Source organism: Anguilla rostrata, chromosome 11 (assembly GCF_018555375.3).
Source record: "Anguilla rostrata isolate EN2019 chromosome 11, ASM1855537v3, whole genome shotgun sequence".
Classification (NCBI taxonomy): Eukaryota; Metazoa; Chordata; class Actinopteri; order Anguilliformes; family Anguillidae; genus Anguilla; species Anguilla rostrata.
The window spans coordinates 35,739,541-35,755,296 of NC_057943.1; the positions used below are offsets into that span (position 1 = coordinate 35,739,541).

A 15,756-nucleotide genomic window follows, 5' to 3' on the forward strand; every position below is an offset into this window, starting at 1 on the left:
TCACATACATACATGCACATGCACACTCATACACACATGCTCACTCATATGCACTTACATACACATGCACACTCACATGCACACACACACATGAACACTCACATACACACGCACACATACAGTCACATTCACACTCACACGTGCAAACTCACATACACACATGCACACTCACTCACAGACACACACATGCGTGCTCACTTAGTAGTGTCCTCAGCACATAAATACACGCACACACAAACACACACTCTTGCATACATATATAGATGGGTGACAAATGAAATGAAAAACCAACATAAAGTGTCTTAATAAGGTGTTGGGCCACCACAAGCTGCCAGAACAGCTTCAGTGTGCCTTGGCATAGATTCTACAAGTCTGTGGAACTCTACTGGAGGGATGGAACACCGTTCTTCCTATAGATATTCCTTCATTTGGTGTTTTGATGATGGTGGTGGATAACGCTGTCTTAACACGCCGGTCAAAATCTACCATAGGTGTTCGATTGGGTTGAGATTTGGTGACTGTGAAGGCCATAGCATATGATTCACATCATTTTCATAGTCATCAAACCATTCAGTGACCCCTCATGCCCTGTGGATGGGAGCATTGTCAACCTGGAAGAGATGACTCCCATCAGGCTAGAAATGTTTCATTGTAGGATAAAGGTGATCACTCAGAATAACTTTGTGTTGATTTGCAGTGACCCTTCCCGCTAAAGGGACAAGTGGACCCAAACCATGCCCCCCACAGCATAACAGAGCCACCGGACCCCCTCACTGTAGGGGTCAAGCATTCAGGCCTGTTCCATCCTCTTGGTGTACGCCATATGCACTCGCCCACTTGTCAAGCATATGGTGAAGGATGACTCATCTGACCATATCACTTTTTTCCACATCTCTGTAGACCAGTACCCGTGGTTATTGCACCACTGAACTCTCAAATGTGCATTTGTCTTTGTAATGAGGTTTATGCACTGCAACCCTACTATAATACGCCTCTATGTAGTTGTCAATGGACTGTTCCTGCTGATACAGTCTGATCACATCCTGCATTGAATTTTCTCAGTCACATGAGGAAGAGTTGCTCTTCTGCTTTTCCTTACATATCACACTAATGCATGAACATCACAGTCATCGAATGTGCTCTTTTGACCACAATTTCCAACCATATTTACGGATGTCTTTCCCATAGGTCTAAATGCACTAACCAGTTGAACAGTCTTTTCGTGCCCCAGTAATGAACCCTCTTTCAAAATCACTTAGCTCTTTTCCTCTTTCCATTGTGATCCGAAATCAAGGTCAACTGGGCCTGGACAGCATTTTTATACATGCCACAGATCATGATAGAATGTTAACTGCTTAATTGTATCATGCAGTAAACCTGTATGGAAGCATCTGCATTCATTATGTTTCTCCACTCATTTATTCAGGTTTTTCCTTTAATTTGTCACCCATCTGTATGTACATAAATACACGCACCCACTAGCACACTCATACACACTCATAGATATATATGCACATGAATACACATGCATACACACACACACATACTTAAATATGCATATAAATACAAACATACATTCACAAGGATGCGAGTTGTTTCGACTCTTCAGAAAAATCCACCTGAATAACTATTACTATTATTTTCATCTTTTGGTTTTTTAAAGGGGGTAGTTATTGTTTAAAAAAACTTGATGAATAAATTAAAAATGCAAATGTTATTGCTGTTACTTCACATGCTTCTTTAGAATAAAATGTATTGTGCCATCTACGTGAAACCAGCAGTTAAGGCATTACCCAGCTCTGTCAAAAGCACATGGTTTACATCTGAAATACTCATCTCCAAAGCTATGCAATTCCACGGGACCAACTGTTCAAATGCAACTACTAAAATAACTCCTAAAGCTCAGTTTCTTCTTTTTTAAAAATTTTTATTTGGTGCCCCTTCAATCCCTGCCCAAAATCATCTGAAACTGCAGCCATGTTCATGCTGCATACCTCACTACCCATTCAGGAGGGTGTAAATGTCCACGGTTCTCCCCCAAAACACGTGGTGTAGCCGGATGCTTCTCTTCACCCCACAAACTACAACTAAGCTGGTATAGAGCGGAGATGGCTGAAGAGTTTCACATGTAATTTAGCACTGTAGTCCACCATGTGGTTTAGCACTGTAGTCCACCATGTAATTTAGCACTGTAGTCCACCATGTAATTTAGCACTGTAGTCCACCATGTGGTTTAGCACTGTAGTCCATGGGCGCCCGATCAACCAGCAGGGACCGCCACACGGCAGTGAACGCAAAGCCGTAACTGACTGAATCCTTCCATACCCTGGAGGATGCAACTGTCAGTTGCGCATTGCCTCCTATGGAGCAACTGGTCACAGCACTGGCACGATAAGGATTGATTCAAGATCTTGGGGAGCATCCGTGCACCACAGTGTGGTGCTTAAAGTGAATGAGCATCCAACAGCCCCTGGAGCCCCTCCATTTTGTCCTTAAAGTCAAGTATATATTCAACACAAACACCCACCAAGGCTTGATGGTGCCATCATGCAAAGCACAGACTCCTGTCAACACATGGAGCAATGGCCCGTCAAGATCTTCTAAACGTATACAGCAGTGATTCGATTACTACAAAGACTTGCTAACATTGTAGGAACCCCGCCTGTTAAGACTTGTCGGATTTAATATGGTGTAAATGCCTTCAATTACATACATATGTTATTAAAATCACATGAAAGATTTCAGTTATTAAAATATGTTTTTAAATCATTTAGCTCGTACTTCACCATCGTTATTACCGTCGCAGTGCACTCTGGATAGTGACGGCAAACAGTTCCTCGGGTCTCGCAGTCTATGATCTCTCTTCGAGTCAGAGCGGAACATTACTCAGGAGGCAAGCAGCGAGGACAAAAAAACGATGAAGATCGGAGGAGGCGAGAGGTGGCCGTAAGACTATGCCAATAGAGATAGAATAGTTGCCTGTTGTAAAGAACTGCACTTTATAGCATCAGCTGTTGAAAGTCACTTTACCATATGGGTCAAACTATCGTTTTTGGTGAAAAAAAATTAATGAAATGAATCCCCATTAATTTAATTGACGTAACTTTATTGTATGTATACGAGGTGGATCAGTAATAATGTTACGATATGATCTTAAACCAGTGATAATACCTTCTTTAAATGCATACACTAATCCCTAAATGACAATACCTGCTGATACATTAAGATGACACACATGTATCACATCACACACACATTCTGTGGCATTGTATTGATATTTTTCACTATTAATAACCGCAACTGCTGGACAAAACAACTTGAGTTCACCTCCAGTGCAACCATTTACGTCATTTACCCAAAGTGCACTGCGCATCTAAAATAATGGCAATCTCCATAGGTCAAATTTTCTATTAAAAGGCTGGGTTTTTTTCTTTTCTGTGGTTTTTACAACATATTTCTATAGTTGTGGGCATTTGGAACATATTAAGCCATACAAGTCTTTAAAGGCGGGTTTCCCTTTAAAATGATTTTCCAAATGGAAAATTACAACTACAAACCTCTCCAGCAGAAGTTTTTTGTCCATCTATGGAAGTGGAAAATATCAAGTAGCCAAACCAGGGCTTTCTAGCTACAGGTTTTTTGTTTGTTTGTTTTTTAAATCTACATTTGCCAAATCTAGAAGAAACTTGAAGAATATAAAGGGGGGATTTAAATGAACAAATATAAAACAAAATGAGATTAAGTTTTGAATTAAAAATGATTGAATGAAAAAAAAGGTAATGCATATTGAGGCGACACATTTCCTCTGCTAAATCGCTCTTCGAGAGTAATCCCAACCTGCCACCTAGTGGATCTTGATGAAATTTCCCAAACTAAAAATGCATGGAAGCTTCTTTCCAGGTAGTGATCTACAGCTTGAATTCCTTTCCACGTACAAATCACCAGTACTGTGAGGGGGAAATTTTATTCCCCAGAGGTGGAAAGTAACAAATACTTTTTTCTTTTTGACTGTGATTAAATTTTTGTTTTTTTTTATTTTGATAACAGAGTTATAGATTACAACAAGACATTTTCCAATATATGAGGACTAATAAACCAATTAGAAGAAAGAAGTTTGATGATTCAGGTTTTTGAGCCAATCAAAGCAAAGCCTGTACCCAAAATACATCCAGTCGGCAACAGGGCAGGATGGAGGCAGAGCCAGCGAGGCGAAAACAGTCCTGCGTCTCTCATGGTGGTAATAGGGACCCATCGTAGATCTCACTAGCGCACATTCCTACTTCAGTCTTTTATTATACATCATGAAACGACGGGGAGTCTTTTCCAAAAGACCAGCAAAGGTATTTAGCCAAATTGAACCAAACAGGATTCGAATCCTGTCCTGCCAGAGAGGACCAATGCTCCAAACCAGTGGCCTGAGGTGCCGTTATCTGACCTCCTGTCTCACTGAATCCCCCAGTGGGGCACAGGGTGAACTGCATTATGACCCATGGCCACGGCAATTAGACTAACTTTAGATATCTTCTATGTCAGTTTAGTTTCATAAGGTAGCATATACTAGGTCTGAATAGAATGTTTGGGAAATATGCCTTACAAAGGCAAACCACAGGAGCTATTCAAACTGAAACAGTAAAAATGAGAGATCGGTCTCCATCCATCATTCAGTGTTTCCCATACCGACCCGCCCAAATAAATCTCCCCCCACCCAAAAAGTTCTCTTGATATATAGTTGCTTATGCCTTTGAGCAACACACTATATACAGTACAGGTTAATAGGTTGGATCAGGAAATGGTAGCTGCCCCAATGGGGTGTCAGTCAGCACAAAGAAGTCAGGAATCCTGTTTTACTGTTTATTGCACGTCCAAGTACGTAGGTACAGTCAATAGGTGCACACAGGTGTGTGTGTGTGTGTGTGTGTGTGTGTGTATTGTCTGAAAAGGAACAGATATAAGAATATTGTAATATACAATTGTCACAATTCAATAACAACCACAACACTAGCTATAAAAATAAGGAGAATCATAATAATCACAATAATAATTATTAGACTGCTCAAAATACTCATTAAAATACGAAATTAGGATAAAGGTGAAATATTTTTGAGTTTGAGAAATCGACACATTAGGATGTACATCAATGCGGTACAATAAATAAACTGACAGAAAATCCCGACTGAAATTCCACTACAGCACAACAGGTCGAAAATGGCAGCGCCCAAATAGCACCATGCGATCAGGAAGTACCAGCGTGACTATAACGACATGCACACTTGGCCACTCCGGTAGGAAGCCCCAGTGTTTAAAAACCGATGCAGGAATATAAAGCCCCAACATTCACACACATGCTTCTTAACCCTTTAATGTTCCGGCGGTTTCCCTGTCCAGTGGCGTCCTTAGGCCTGTACAGGCTACTTCTGGGACTTAACAAGCTTAGGTTAGCTGAAGGAATACTTGCCTGTCTAGTTAAATATTCATGAATGAATGAATCGTTGCATTTATATAGCACTTTTCCCAACGCTCAAAGTGCTTTACAGTGATGAGTGGGAACTCCCCTCACCCACGGCCAATGTGTAGCACCCACCTGGGTGATGCACGGCAGCCATTTTGTGCCAGAACGCTCACCACACATTAGCTAAGGTGGAGAGGGAGAGAACTTTTTTTTTTTAGCCATTTAAATGAGGGGATGATTAAGTGGCAAGTTGGAGAGAGCCAGATTGGGAATTTAGCCAGGACACCAGGGAAACCCCTATGTCTGTGTGTGCTCCCCATAGGTCTGAACGGAAAAGACTTAGTGATTGCAGGCCTGTAAACTGTATAGTACACACTGTGCCTTGGAAAAAAAGTCTCATTCATCCTGCATTCATCCTGAACCATATCCAATAGTCTAGTCCATGTGCACTGCCTGGCACCCGCATTGCTGCCTTTATGTTTAGAAAAATAATTAGCTTTCCTGTATGAATGAAGACACTTTCACAATTAGGGAAAGGGGGAAAAAAAACAGATGGACTATGACTAAAATTCTAAAATACTCTCATTCTTGCTCTTTACTTAAAAGAAACAGGATTGACATTGATTTGATCTTTATACATGCACTGTGTAAAGGAAAATCAGCAAATGAGTAAGAACACAGATGATATTTAAGTAAAGTACAATGTGACACCAAGTAATTCTATACAATGAAATTAGTGTATATAGTGTGACGGTCAGACAAATTCTAAAAAAGCACATCAAAACTTAAATACCAGCTTATTAAAGGTCATAAAATTCAGTTTAGGGAGGCACCGATTGTTCTGTCACAGATCATTATTGGCCGACAATACTGCAATCGGCCATAAGACGATAGTTTGAAAACAACCGATGGCCTGCTCAGACTACGTCCTGTCAATCAAAAGTAAAAAAAATAGTCCATTGTTTACTTGTAATTCAAGAGGTGGTTTTCACTTGCCTGTCAGATACAAAACAAAATTTCTCTCCGTTTTCCAATAGGCCACCCAGCATGCTGCGTCTGTTTGGGGCTTTCACAGTGCATGCCACCAGGCCTGAAAAAGTATCTGGGGGAATTCACTTTCAGTTGGAAGTATGTGAATTAATGTCATAAGAAAATGTTTAACTTTGTTGCATTACTTGAAAGTAGTATAATTAAAAGTGTTTATTAGAATGGAAAGTTTTAAAATAGTTGTTCATGAAACTTATGGAAGCAGAACCACCGAACAAATCGGTATCGGCCGAGGTTTACTCCAAATAAAATAGGAATCGGTCAGAAACTTTAATATCGGTGCATCCCTAATCCCGGTTTCAATTCAGTAGCAACATCAGCTCCCAAGTCAACCGACAGTGCTTTAATGACAGCTACAGCAGCTGGTTGCCACAACAATTAATATTCATGTTAAACAGACTCATTGTCAATACAAATTAAAACCAAAAAAGCACAGTATGTTTTGGAACCAGTTCCCAACCATGGGTCGCGTCACTTAAAACTCCTAAAATGCAGCCCCCTGGGTCGCCCAAATCCAGTTGGAAGACTTTGTAGAGAAACATAATGTCTGTTTGGGGCTGCCAAATGGCTCATTCAGTTCACACACCACGCTGTGGTGCAAGTGTGAGCCTCACGGCCTCGGACCGAATCTGGCCCACGTCAGTGCCAACTGTGGCCGTTAACTCCATAGGAGAACGCGCGTTTGGTGACTGCATTGCCCAGGGTATGCAAGCGTTTAATCGGTTAGGGATCTGCGTTCATTGCCATCTAGCTGGCAGCGGTGCACCATAGCAGGAGAACCAGGTCTTCAGTAAGCTTACCTTTAAATGGATGATTACTCTCAGCCTGTTTCTATTTACATTTCCATGCTACACTACACGGCTATAGTATATGGACACCTGAACATCACACCCGTATGTACTTGAACATCTCATTCCAAAACCATGGGCATTAATATGGAGTTGGACCCCTCTTTGCTGCTGAAACAGCCTCCACTCTTCTGGGAAGGCATTCCAGTAGATTTTGGAACATGGCTGTGGGGATTTGCTTCCATTCAGCCACAAGAGCATTAGTGAGGTTGGGCACTGATGTTGGGCATAAGGCCTGGCTCGCAGTCGGCATTCCAGTTCATCCCTAAGGTGTTGGATGGGGTAGAGGTCAGAGCGCTGTGCAGGCCAGTCAAGTTCTTCCCCACCAAACTCAGGGAAAAAAACATTTCTTTATGGACCTTAATTTGTGCATGAAGGCACTGTCATGCTGAAACTGGAAAGGGTCTTCCCAAAACTCTTGCCACAAAGTTGGAAGCACACAATTCTCTAGAATGTCATTGTATGCTGTAGCATTAAAATTTCCCTTCACTGGAACTAAGGGGCCTAGCCCAAACCATGCAAAACAGCCCTAGACCATTATTCCTCCTCCACCAAATTTTACAGTTGGCACTATTCGGGCCAGTACAGTTGGCACTATACATTCCGCTAAATCCAGATTTGCCAGACTGTCAGATAGTGAAGCGTGATTCATCACTCCAGAGAATGTATTTCCACTGCTTCAGAGTCCAATGGCAGTGTACTTTACACCACTCCAGCCAACGCTTGGCATTGCGCATGCTTGTGTACGGCTGCTCGGCCATGGAAACCCGTTTCATGAAGCTCCTGACTACCAGTGCTTGCACTGACATTGCTTCCAGAGGCAGCCTGGCAGCGAGTGTTGCACCCGAGGACAGACGATCTTTACGCGCTACACGCTTCAGCGCTCGGCGGTCCCGTTCTGTGAGCTTGTGCGGCCCACCGCTACGCGACTGAGCTGCTGCTCCTAGACGTTTCCACTTCACAGTAACAGCACGGGGCAGCTGTAGCAGGGCAGAAATGACATTTTGACATGTTGGTATCCTACGACAGTGCCACACTGAATGTCACTGAGCTCTTCAGTCCTACCCATTCTACTGCCAATGTTTTCTATGAGGATTGCGTGGCTGTGTGAGTCCGGCTTTGACGATAAGCATCAGTTTTGTTAAAGGCATGAAAGTTTCCCCCACATTATTTCATGGGGACTGCAAGCCTAAAAGTTGTATTTTAAACAGATAATAATAGAGGTCTAAATAACCCGAGGAATTAGTCCTGTACTTTACGCTGCAATCAGAATAAAACATGATTTTAAATTATTGCATTTTCCACAAAAACAGAATACAACATTTTCACAGCCTTGTAGTTAACAGCCAGCTGCATTCAAGCAATAAATGCTTGCCTGTCTTTTGTCTTATGTGAATTAATATTCAGGCTATGATATAACATGACATTGATGCAATTGTTCAAACAGGAAACAGTAATGTTTGCTCTGAGAGATATACTGATATGTTTTTTGTTATTTTCATTTTACAACAAACCTTATTTAGACCAATCAATACTGTCAGGCTCCATTTTAGAGGCAGAAATACTGGCAACACAAAAAAGCAAAGTAGTTATAAATAATTGCAAAACACAATTGTTTAAAAAGTCATAATGCACAGTATTATGACTGTGTCTGACTGCTTTCCTGGCCCTGGTTTGTGTCCCTGCAGAAGCCCGAGGCCTCAAAGGCTGTGTCTCAAACGGAAGGTAACTGCCTTGCTGCCTACACCCTTAGCAGTGAGCTTCCTCTGAAAGGTAACTCCCTACACCCTTAGCAGTGAGCTTCCTCTGAAAGGTAACTCCCTACACCCTTAGCAGTGAGCTACCTCTGAAAGGCAACTCCCTACACCCTTAGCAGTGAGCTCCCTCTGAAAGGTAACTCCCTACACCCTTAGCAGTGAGCTCCCTCTGAAAGGTAACTCCCTACACCCTTAGCAGTGAGCTTCCTCTGTAGGTAACTCCCTACACCCTTAGCAGTGAGCTTCCTCTGTAGGTAACTCCCTACACCCTTAGCAGTGAGCTTCCTCTGTAGGTAACTCCCTACACCCTTAGCAGTGAGCTCCCTCTGAAAGGTAACTCCCTACACCCTTAGCAGTGAGCTCCCTCTGAAAGGTAACTCCCTACACCCTTAGCAGTGAGCTTCCTCTGAAGGTAACTGCCTCACTCCCTACACCCTTAGCAGTGAGCTACCTCTGAAAGGTAACTCCCTACACCCTTAGCAGTGAGCTACCTCTGTAGGTAACTCCCTACACCCTTAGCAGTGAGCTCCCTCTGAAAGGTAACTCCCTACACCCTTAGCAGTGAGCTTCCTCTGTAGGTAACTCCCTACACCCTTAGCAGTGAGCTACCTCTGTAGGTAACTGCCTTGCTGCCTACACCCTTAGCAGTGAGCTTCCTCTGTAGGTAACTCCCTACACCCTTAGCAGTGAGCTCCCTCTGAAAGGTAACTCCCTACACCCTTAGCAGTGAGCTTCCTCTGTAGGTAACTCCCTACACCCTTAGCAGTGAGCTTCCTCTGTAGGTAACTCCCTACACCCTTAGCAGTGAGCTCCCTCTGAAAGGCAACTCCCTACACCCTTAGCAGTGAGCTCCCTCTGAAAGGCAACTCCCTACACCCTTAGCAGTGAGCTCCCTCTGAAAGGCAACTCCCTACACCCTTAGCAGTGAGCTCCCTCTGAAAGGTAACTCCCTACACCCTTAGCAGTGAGCTCCCTCTGAAAGGTAACTCCCTACACCCTTAGCAGTGAGCTTCCTCTGTAGGTAACTCCCTACACCCTTAGCAGTGAGCTTCCTCTGTAGGTAACTCCCTACACCCTTAGCAGTGAGCTTCCTCTGTAGGTAACTCCCTACACCCTTAGCAGTGAGCTCCCTCTGAAAGGTAACTCCCTACACCCTTAGCAGTGAGCTTCCTCTGTAGGTAACTCCCTACACCCTTAGCAGTGAGCTACCTCTGTAGGTAACTGCCTTGCTGCCTACACCCTTAGCAGTGAGCTTCCTCTGTAGGTAACTCCCTACACCCTTAGCAGTGAGCTCCCTCTGAAAGGTAACTCCCTACACCCTTAGCAGTGAGCTTCCTCTGTAGGTAACTCCCTACACCCTTAGCAGTGAGCTTCCTCTGTAGGTAACTCCCTACACCCTTAGCAGTGAGCTCCCTCTGAAAGGCAACTCCCTACACCCTTAGCAGTGAGCTCCCTCTGAAAGGCAACTCCCTACACCCTTAGCAGTGAGCTCCCTCTGAAAGGCAACTCCCTACACCCTTAGCAGTGAGCTCCCTTTGAAAGGCAACTCCCTACACCCTTAGCAGTGAGCTCCCTCTGAAAGGCAACTCCCTACACCCTTAGCAGTGAGCTCCCTCTGAAAGGCAACTCCCTACACCCTTAGCAGTGAGCTCCCTCTGAAAGGTAACTCCCTACACCCTTAGCAGTGAGCTACCTCTGTAGGTAACTGCCTTGCTGCCTACACCCTTAGCAGTGAGCTACCTCTGAAAGGCAACTCCCTACACCCTTAGCAGTGAGCTACCTCTGAAAGGTAACTCCCTACACCCTTAGCAGTGAGCTACCTCTGTAGGTAACTGCCTTGCTGCCTACACCCTTAGCAGTGAGCTCCCTCTGAAAGGCAACTCCCTACACCCTTAGCAGTGAGCTACCTCTGAAAGGCAACTCCCTACACCCTTAGCAGTGAGCTCCCTCTGAAAGGTAACTCCCTACACCCTTAGCAGTGAGCTCCCTCTGAAAGGTAACTCCCTACACCCTTAGCAGTGAGCTTCTTCTGAAAGGTAACTCCCTACACCCTTAGCAGTGAGCTTCCTCTGAAAGGTAACTCCCTACACCCTTAGCAGTGAGCTCCCTCTGAAAGGTAACTTCCTACACCCTTAGCAGTGAGCTTCCTCTGTAGGTAACTGCCTAGCTCCCTACACCCTTAGCAGTGAGCTTCCTCTGAAGGTAGCTGCCTCGCTGCCTACACCCTTAGCAGTGAGGTCACTCTGAAGGTAGCGTCTTAACGGAAAAGGAACCTCAAAAGGCAAGGAATTCTGGACACACTTTGAAGGCAGGATGTCATCACAGAAAAATAACGCGATTACAGTACGTGATTACAAGCAAGATAGCTGGCTAGTCCATGGAAAGCTCGCCATGGCTTAAAAACATTAAATACATAATTCCAATGAATTAAAAAAATTACTACCATCAATGATCAAGTTCACCGCACACTCACTGCCCACTCACACTGCACACTCACACACTGCATTCACACTCCACACTCATACTCTGCACACTCACAATGCACTCACACTGCACACTGCCCACTGCACAGTCATACTCTGCACACTCACTCTGCACACACACACACACTGCACTCACACTCACTCTGCACACTGCCCACTGCACGCTCACACACTGCACACTGCATCCACTGCACAGTCACACTGCATCCACTGCACAGTCACACTGCATCCACTGCACAGTCACACTGCATCCACTGCTCACTCATACTCTGCACACTCACACTCACTCTGCACACTGCGCAGTCACACTGCCCACTGCACGCTCACACTGCACACTGCACAGTCACACTGCCCACTGCTCACTCACACACTGCACACTGCACACTGCTCACTCATACTCTGCACACTCACACTGCCCACTGCACACTCACACTCTGCACACTCACACTGCACACTCACACTTGTAAACGAGCTCTGCCGCTGTTTTCAGCCGCCATTAAGAAGCCTGTGTTAATCGCGAAGACCTCTGGGATATGCTTCCCTGGCCCGGTGAAGGATGCACCAAAGCTGCCTTCAGGATCTGTCTGAACGCCTTCCTGCCGTAGAGCACTGCCTGCATTTTAGCCGTTTGAGACGCAGCCGAGGGCAACCGGCCTACAAACCCGCGGGGCGCAGGCTTAGCACTGGCGGTCCAGAAGGATTTGAGGGGTTCGAGGTCACATTTCTGGACCAGCTGACAAAGTTCTGATGGACTGACTTGATAGGGCCCATTCAGCAAGTCACACCTGAAGTCTGTTACAAAAAAACAAAACAAAAAAACAGGTAACTGAAGATCTCCAGTTGTTCGTAATTGTAGCACTGTGTGGTTCTTAGTGTAGCACTGCTGGTGTGACAGGCGCTTGGCACTGCCCCTTGCCCATGGATCCAGTCTGTGTAAAGCCGTGTCCTCACATCCCTCCTCCTGTACACAACGGCAGGGCTCCTGAGCCGGTTAGCAGGCTTGTTGTTGGAAGACTTGGAGTATATGGTGAGAAGAGAGCGGGGCAGGGTGGGGGTGGGGGGGGGCATGAGGGAGGGGGCTCTACAGAGGCCCAGTGTTGCTGTCCAATGCAACCTCGTTGTGGGCCATGCTCTGGATGGGGAGTTTTTCAGGCTCAAACGGGGTTCTGTGGGGGCCCTTCTTCGCCTTCGAACCCGGGAGGTTAGCAGCAGGGGTGCAGAGCCAGCGTAGTCTCTGTAGGGGCACAGAAGGCAGCCCAAGCAGACAAACTCATTAACCCACAGCACACCAGCAGTCTTGCCAGACAGTGCCATTAAAACGGTCCACCTGGTAGATAAATATTTGCATGCTCAGTGTTGAATTCGTTTTAGGGAAATGTACTCATAAACCAGAATGATACGGGTCTGATAAATCGCTGTTCTAAGAAATGTTCTTCTGATATATATTTAACAAGAATGACTGCTTTTTCCAAGTAATATTCTACCATGACCTTGTGGAGTGTTTTTACATGACAATTTATAGCATCACAGTGTAATCCTAAACTCTTAATCGTATAAAACTAGCCCACTTGTGCTCAAAGACTAAACTCTAATCTTTTTAGTGAATAATTTGTGGAAACACATGTCCAGGTCAAATTGAGGACATTCCAATTTTGTTCCTCCCATAAAGTAACCCTGCCTAATTTTTTTATTTCCCACATGAGGAACTTTACATTTGGCTATATTGAATTTAATTTGCCAGGTTTCCACCCACTTCTGAATTTTGTTTAAATCCTCTGGGATTACTTTAGTAGTTTCTAAACTATTAGATGCGCCTCCCAGTTTTGTATCATCTGCAAATTTTACTAATCTACGTTCTATGTCCCTGTCAAGGTCATTGATATAAATGAGGAAGGGCAGTGGTCCCTGCACCAATCCTGGTGGGACCCCACTTCCCACAGTTCCCTGCTCAGATAATATCCCTCCTAGTACTCTTTGTGTCCTACCCTGTAGCCAGTTCCGAATTCACTATGAAATACCTCATCTAATTCCTACTCTCTTCATTTTACTAACAAGTCTCTCATGTGGTACCTTATCAAATGCCTTTTGGAAATCTATGTATATAACATCATAAGCCATGTTACAATCAAAACACTTGGTAGCTTCTTCAAAAGAATACCAGACGGTAAGTCAGACATGACCTTTCCTTGCAGAACCATGCTGGCTATCCCTTAAGATGCTGTTATTTTAAAGAAACACTTGTAACTTGTCTCTAATGATAGATTCCAGTATTTTACATGTGATGCAAATTAAACTGGCAGGCCTGTAGTTTCCTGGATCAGTACGGTCCCCTTTCTTATATATTGGTATGATATTACCTTGCTTCCAGTCCTCAGGTATTTCTCCAGTTTCTACAGACTGTCTAAAAATACTTGCCAGTGATTTAAAGATGATCTCACCCAATTCTATGAGTACTGATATGCCATCAGTGCCTTCTGCCTTATTTGTCTTTAGTTTATGTAATTTATCAAGTACTTCTTCATGCTATAAGAGTACCGAGTACTGAATATGCCCTCCAGTCTATTAGTAACCTCTCTCTAGAAAAACACTCAAAGTAACTATTTAAGGCATCAGCAATATCTTTATTCTTATGAAGCAGTGCTACTTCTTCATTCGTGGTGCGATATCCTCTTTGACTTTCCTACTACAGTATTGAAAGAAACGTTTAGGATTATTGTTTTGCATGATGAGCAATTTGCCTTTCAAAGAGCCTCTTGGCTTCCCATAGTTCCTTTTTAACCTTAGCACACATATTACAATATTCATATTAACTCTCCCATATGGATTTGTTAATCCACTGCTTCTTACATTTTAACTTACATTTCCTTACCTTTGGAATAAATTTACATTGTGCCTCAAGAATAACCCTTTTGAATCTGCTACACTTTTCATTCACTGTCTTGTAAGTCAAGAAGCTGCACCACGTCAATATTACATATTAAATTTGCTCACATCTTGTTAAAATTGGCTCGTCTAAAATTAAACATTCTGGCCGTTGAGAAGGCTTTGTTAATTTGACCAAATACATCAAAACTAACAGCATATATACCTTTGGTATTGCCCTAGGGGTAAATAAATATACCTGTGGTATTGCCCCCAGGGTGAATAAGCAATAATTGTGGTATTGCCCCTGGGGTCAGTAAGGGTACATGAGGTATTTGCCCCTGGAGTTAATAAACCTACCCGTGGTATTGCCCACAGGGCAAATGTACGTACCTGTCGCATTGATCCAGGGGTGACAATGACAGCATACAGCATGTATAGGGGCACCAGGGATGTAGAGGAGAGGGTGAAGAACCAGCCGATGGCATAGCCCCACCAGGGGTACTCCTGCGTGTTGTTAAACTTGAGGGGATTGTACTTAACCAAGGAGAAGATTAAGGTAGCCTGTTCAACAAAAAAAAAGGGGGGGGGGGGAGAAGAGACTGAGATGAATTATGAATAAGGGCAACTGGTACGACAACTATCCTCTACATTTTTAAATGTTGTACAGCTACTGAAGTTCTGAAATAGTACTTGAGAATCAGTCCTTTTACACAAATGAGGTGCTTTTGTCTTTTAAAATAATTTTAAACAGTCACTCACGCTTGGTTAAAACAATGAGTAAATGAGTAAGGCAAACCGCCAGAAGTAAATAAATACATGAAGAGACATCATCCTGTAATCTCACCGAGAAAGACTAAGGAGGCCAGCTTGTGCTTCGGCTTAAAAAAAAATGAAAGAAGTGAAAAATATTGTTCCTTTTTCAAAAAGCAACATGGAGGTACACACCACTACAAAACCTTTTTCATATATGCTAAAAAGACAGTCATGTGTCCTTCATAGCTGACAGGTGAAAGAATAGACTCAGTACAACAGGTTACAATACAGCCTGAAGTCGTTCAGACCTGGCTCTAGTCATTAGTGAAATTAGTCATTTGAATAACGACCAACACTTAAAGCAGTGTGCACTCCCATTAATTGCTAAACATAACTCATTCCATCATGACTAAATTAGTAGCACTCAATATAAGATAATCGTAGAAGTACCTTAAAACATGATTCTCAAACTCAGCTCTGGGTGATCCCTGTATAACCAAATTAATTAACCTTGGTCTTTCATTTGATTAAAAAAATTGTTAAATAGGTAAAGA

General features: G+C 43.6%; 1 protein-coding gene and 1 long non-coding RNA gene across 7 annotated transcripts in view; both read right to left on the reverse strand.

Moving 5' to 3' along the window:
• Positions 1-151: 151 nt before the first annotated feature.
• Positions 152-9,835, reverse strand: LOC135234750 (uncharacterized). Its single transcript, XR_010324192.1, has 2 exons — positions 4,360-9,835; positions 152-4,318 (listed from the first exon to the last, which is right to left on the reverse strand). It is a non-coding gene; the product is annotated as an uncharacterized LOC135234750 (long non-coding RNA).
• Positions 9,836-10,652: 817 nt separating this feature from the next.
• The window catches only part of LOC135234752 (sodium- and chloride-dependent GABA transporter 2-like), a 44,035-nt gene continuing 38,931 nt past the window's right edge, over positions 10,653-15,756 (reverse strand). For 2 of the 6 annotated variants that reach the window (XM_064299644.1, XM_064299650.1), the window contains 3 exons: positions 14,840-15,010; positions 11,963-12,818; positions 11,650-11,763 (listed from right to left, as the gene is read on the reverse strand). In XM_064299644.1, coding sequence (XP_064155714.1) covers positions 12,666-12,818; positions 14,840-15,010 — 324 coding nt within the window. In that variant the 3' untranslated portion in view covers positions 11,650-11,763; positions 11,963-12,665. Of the gene's footprint in view, positions 11,628-11,649; positions 11,764-11,933; positions 12,819-14,839; positions 15,011-15,756 lie in introns of those variants that run through there. The other 4 variants (XM_064299645.1, XM_064299648.1, XM_064299649.1 and 1 more) reach the window with 4 other exon arrangements.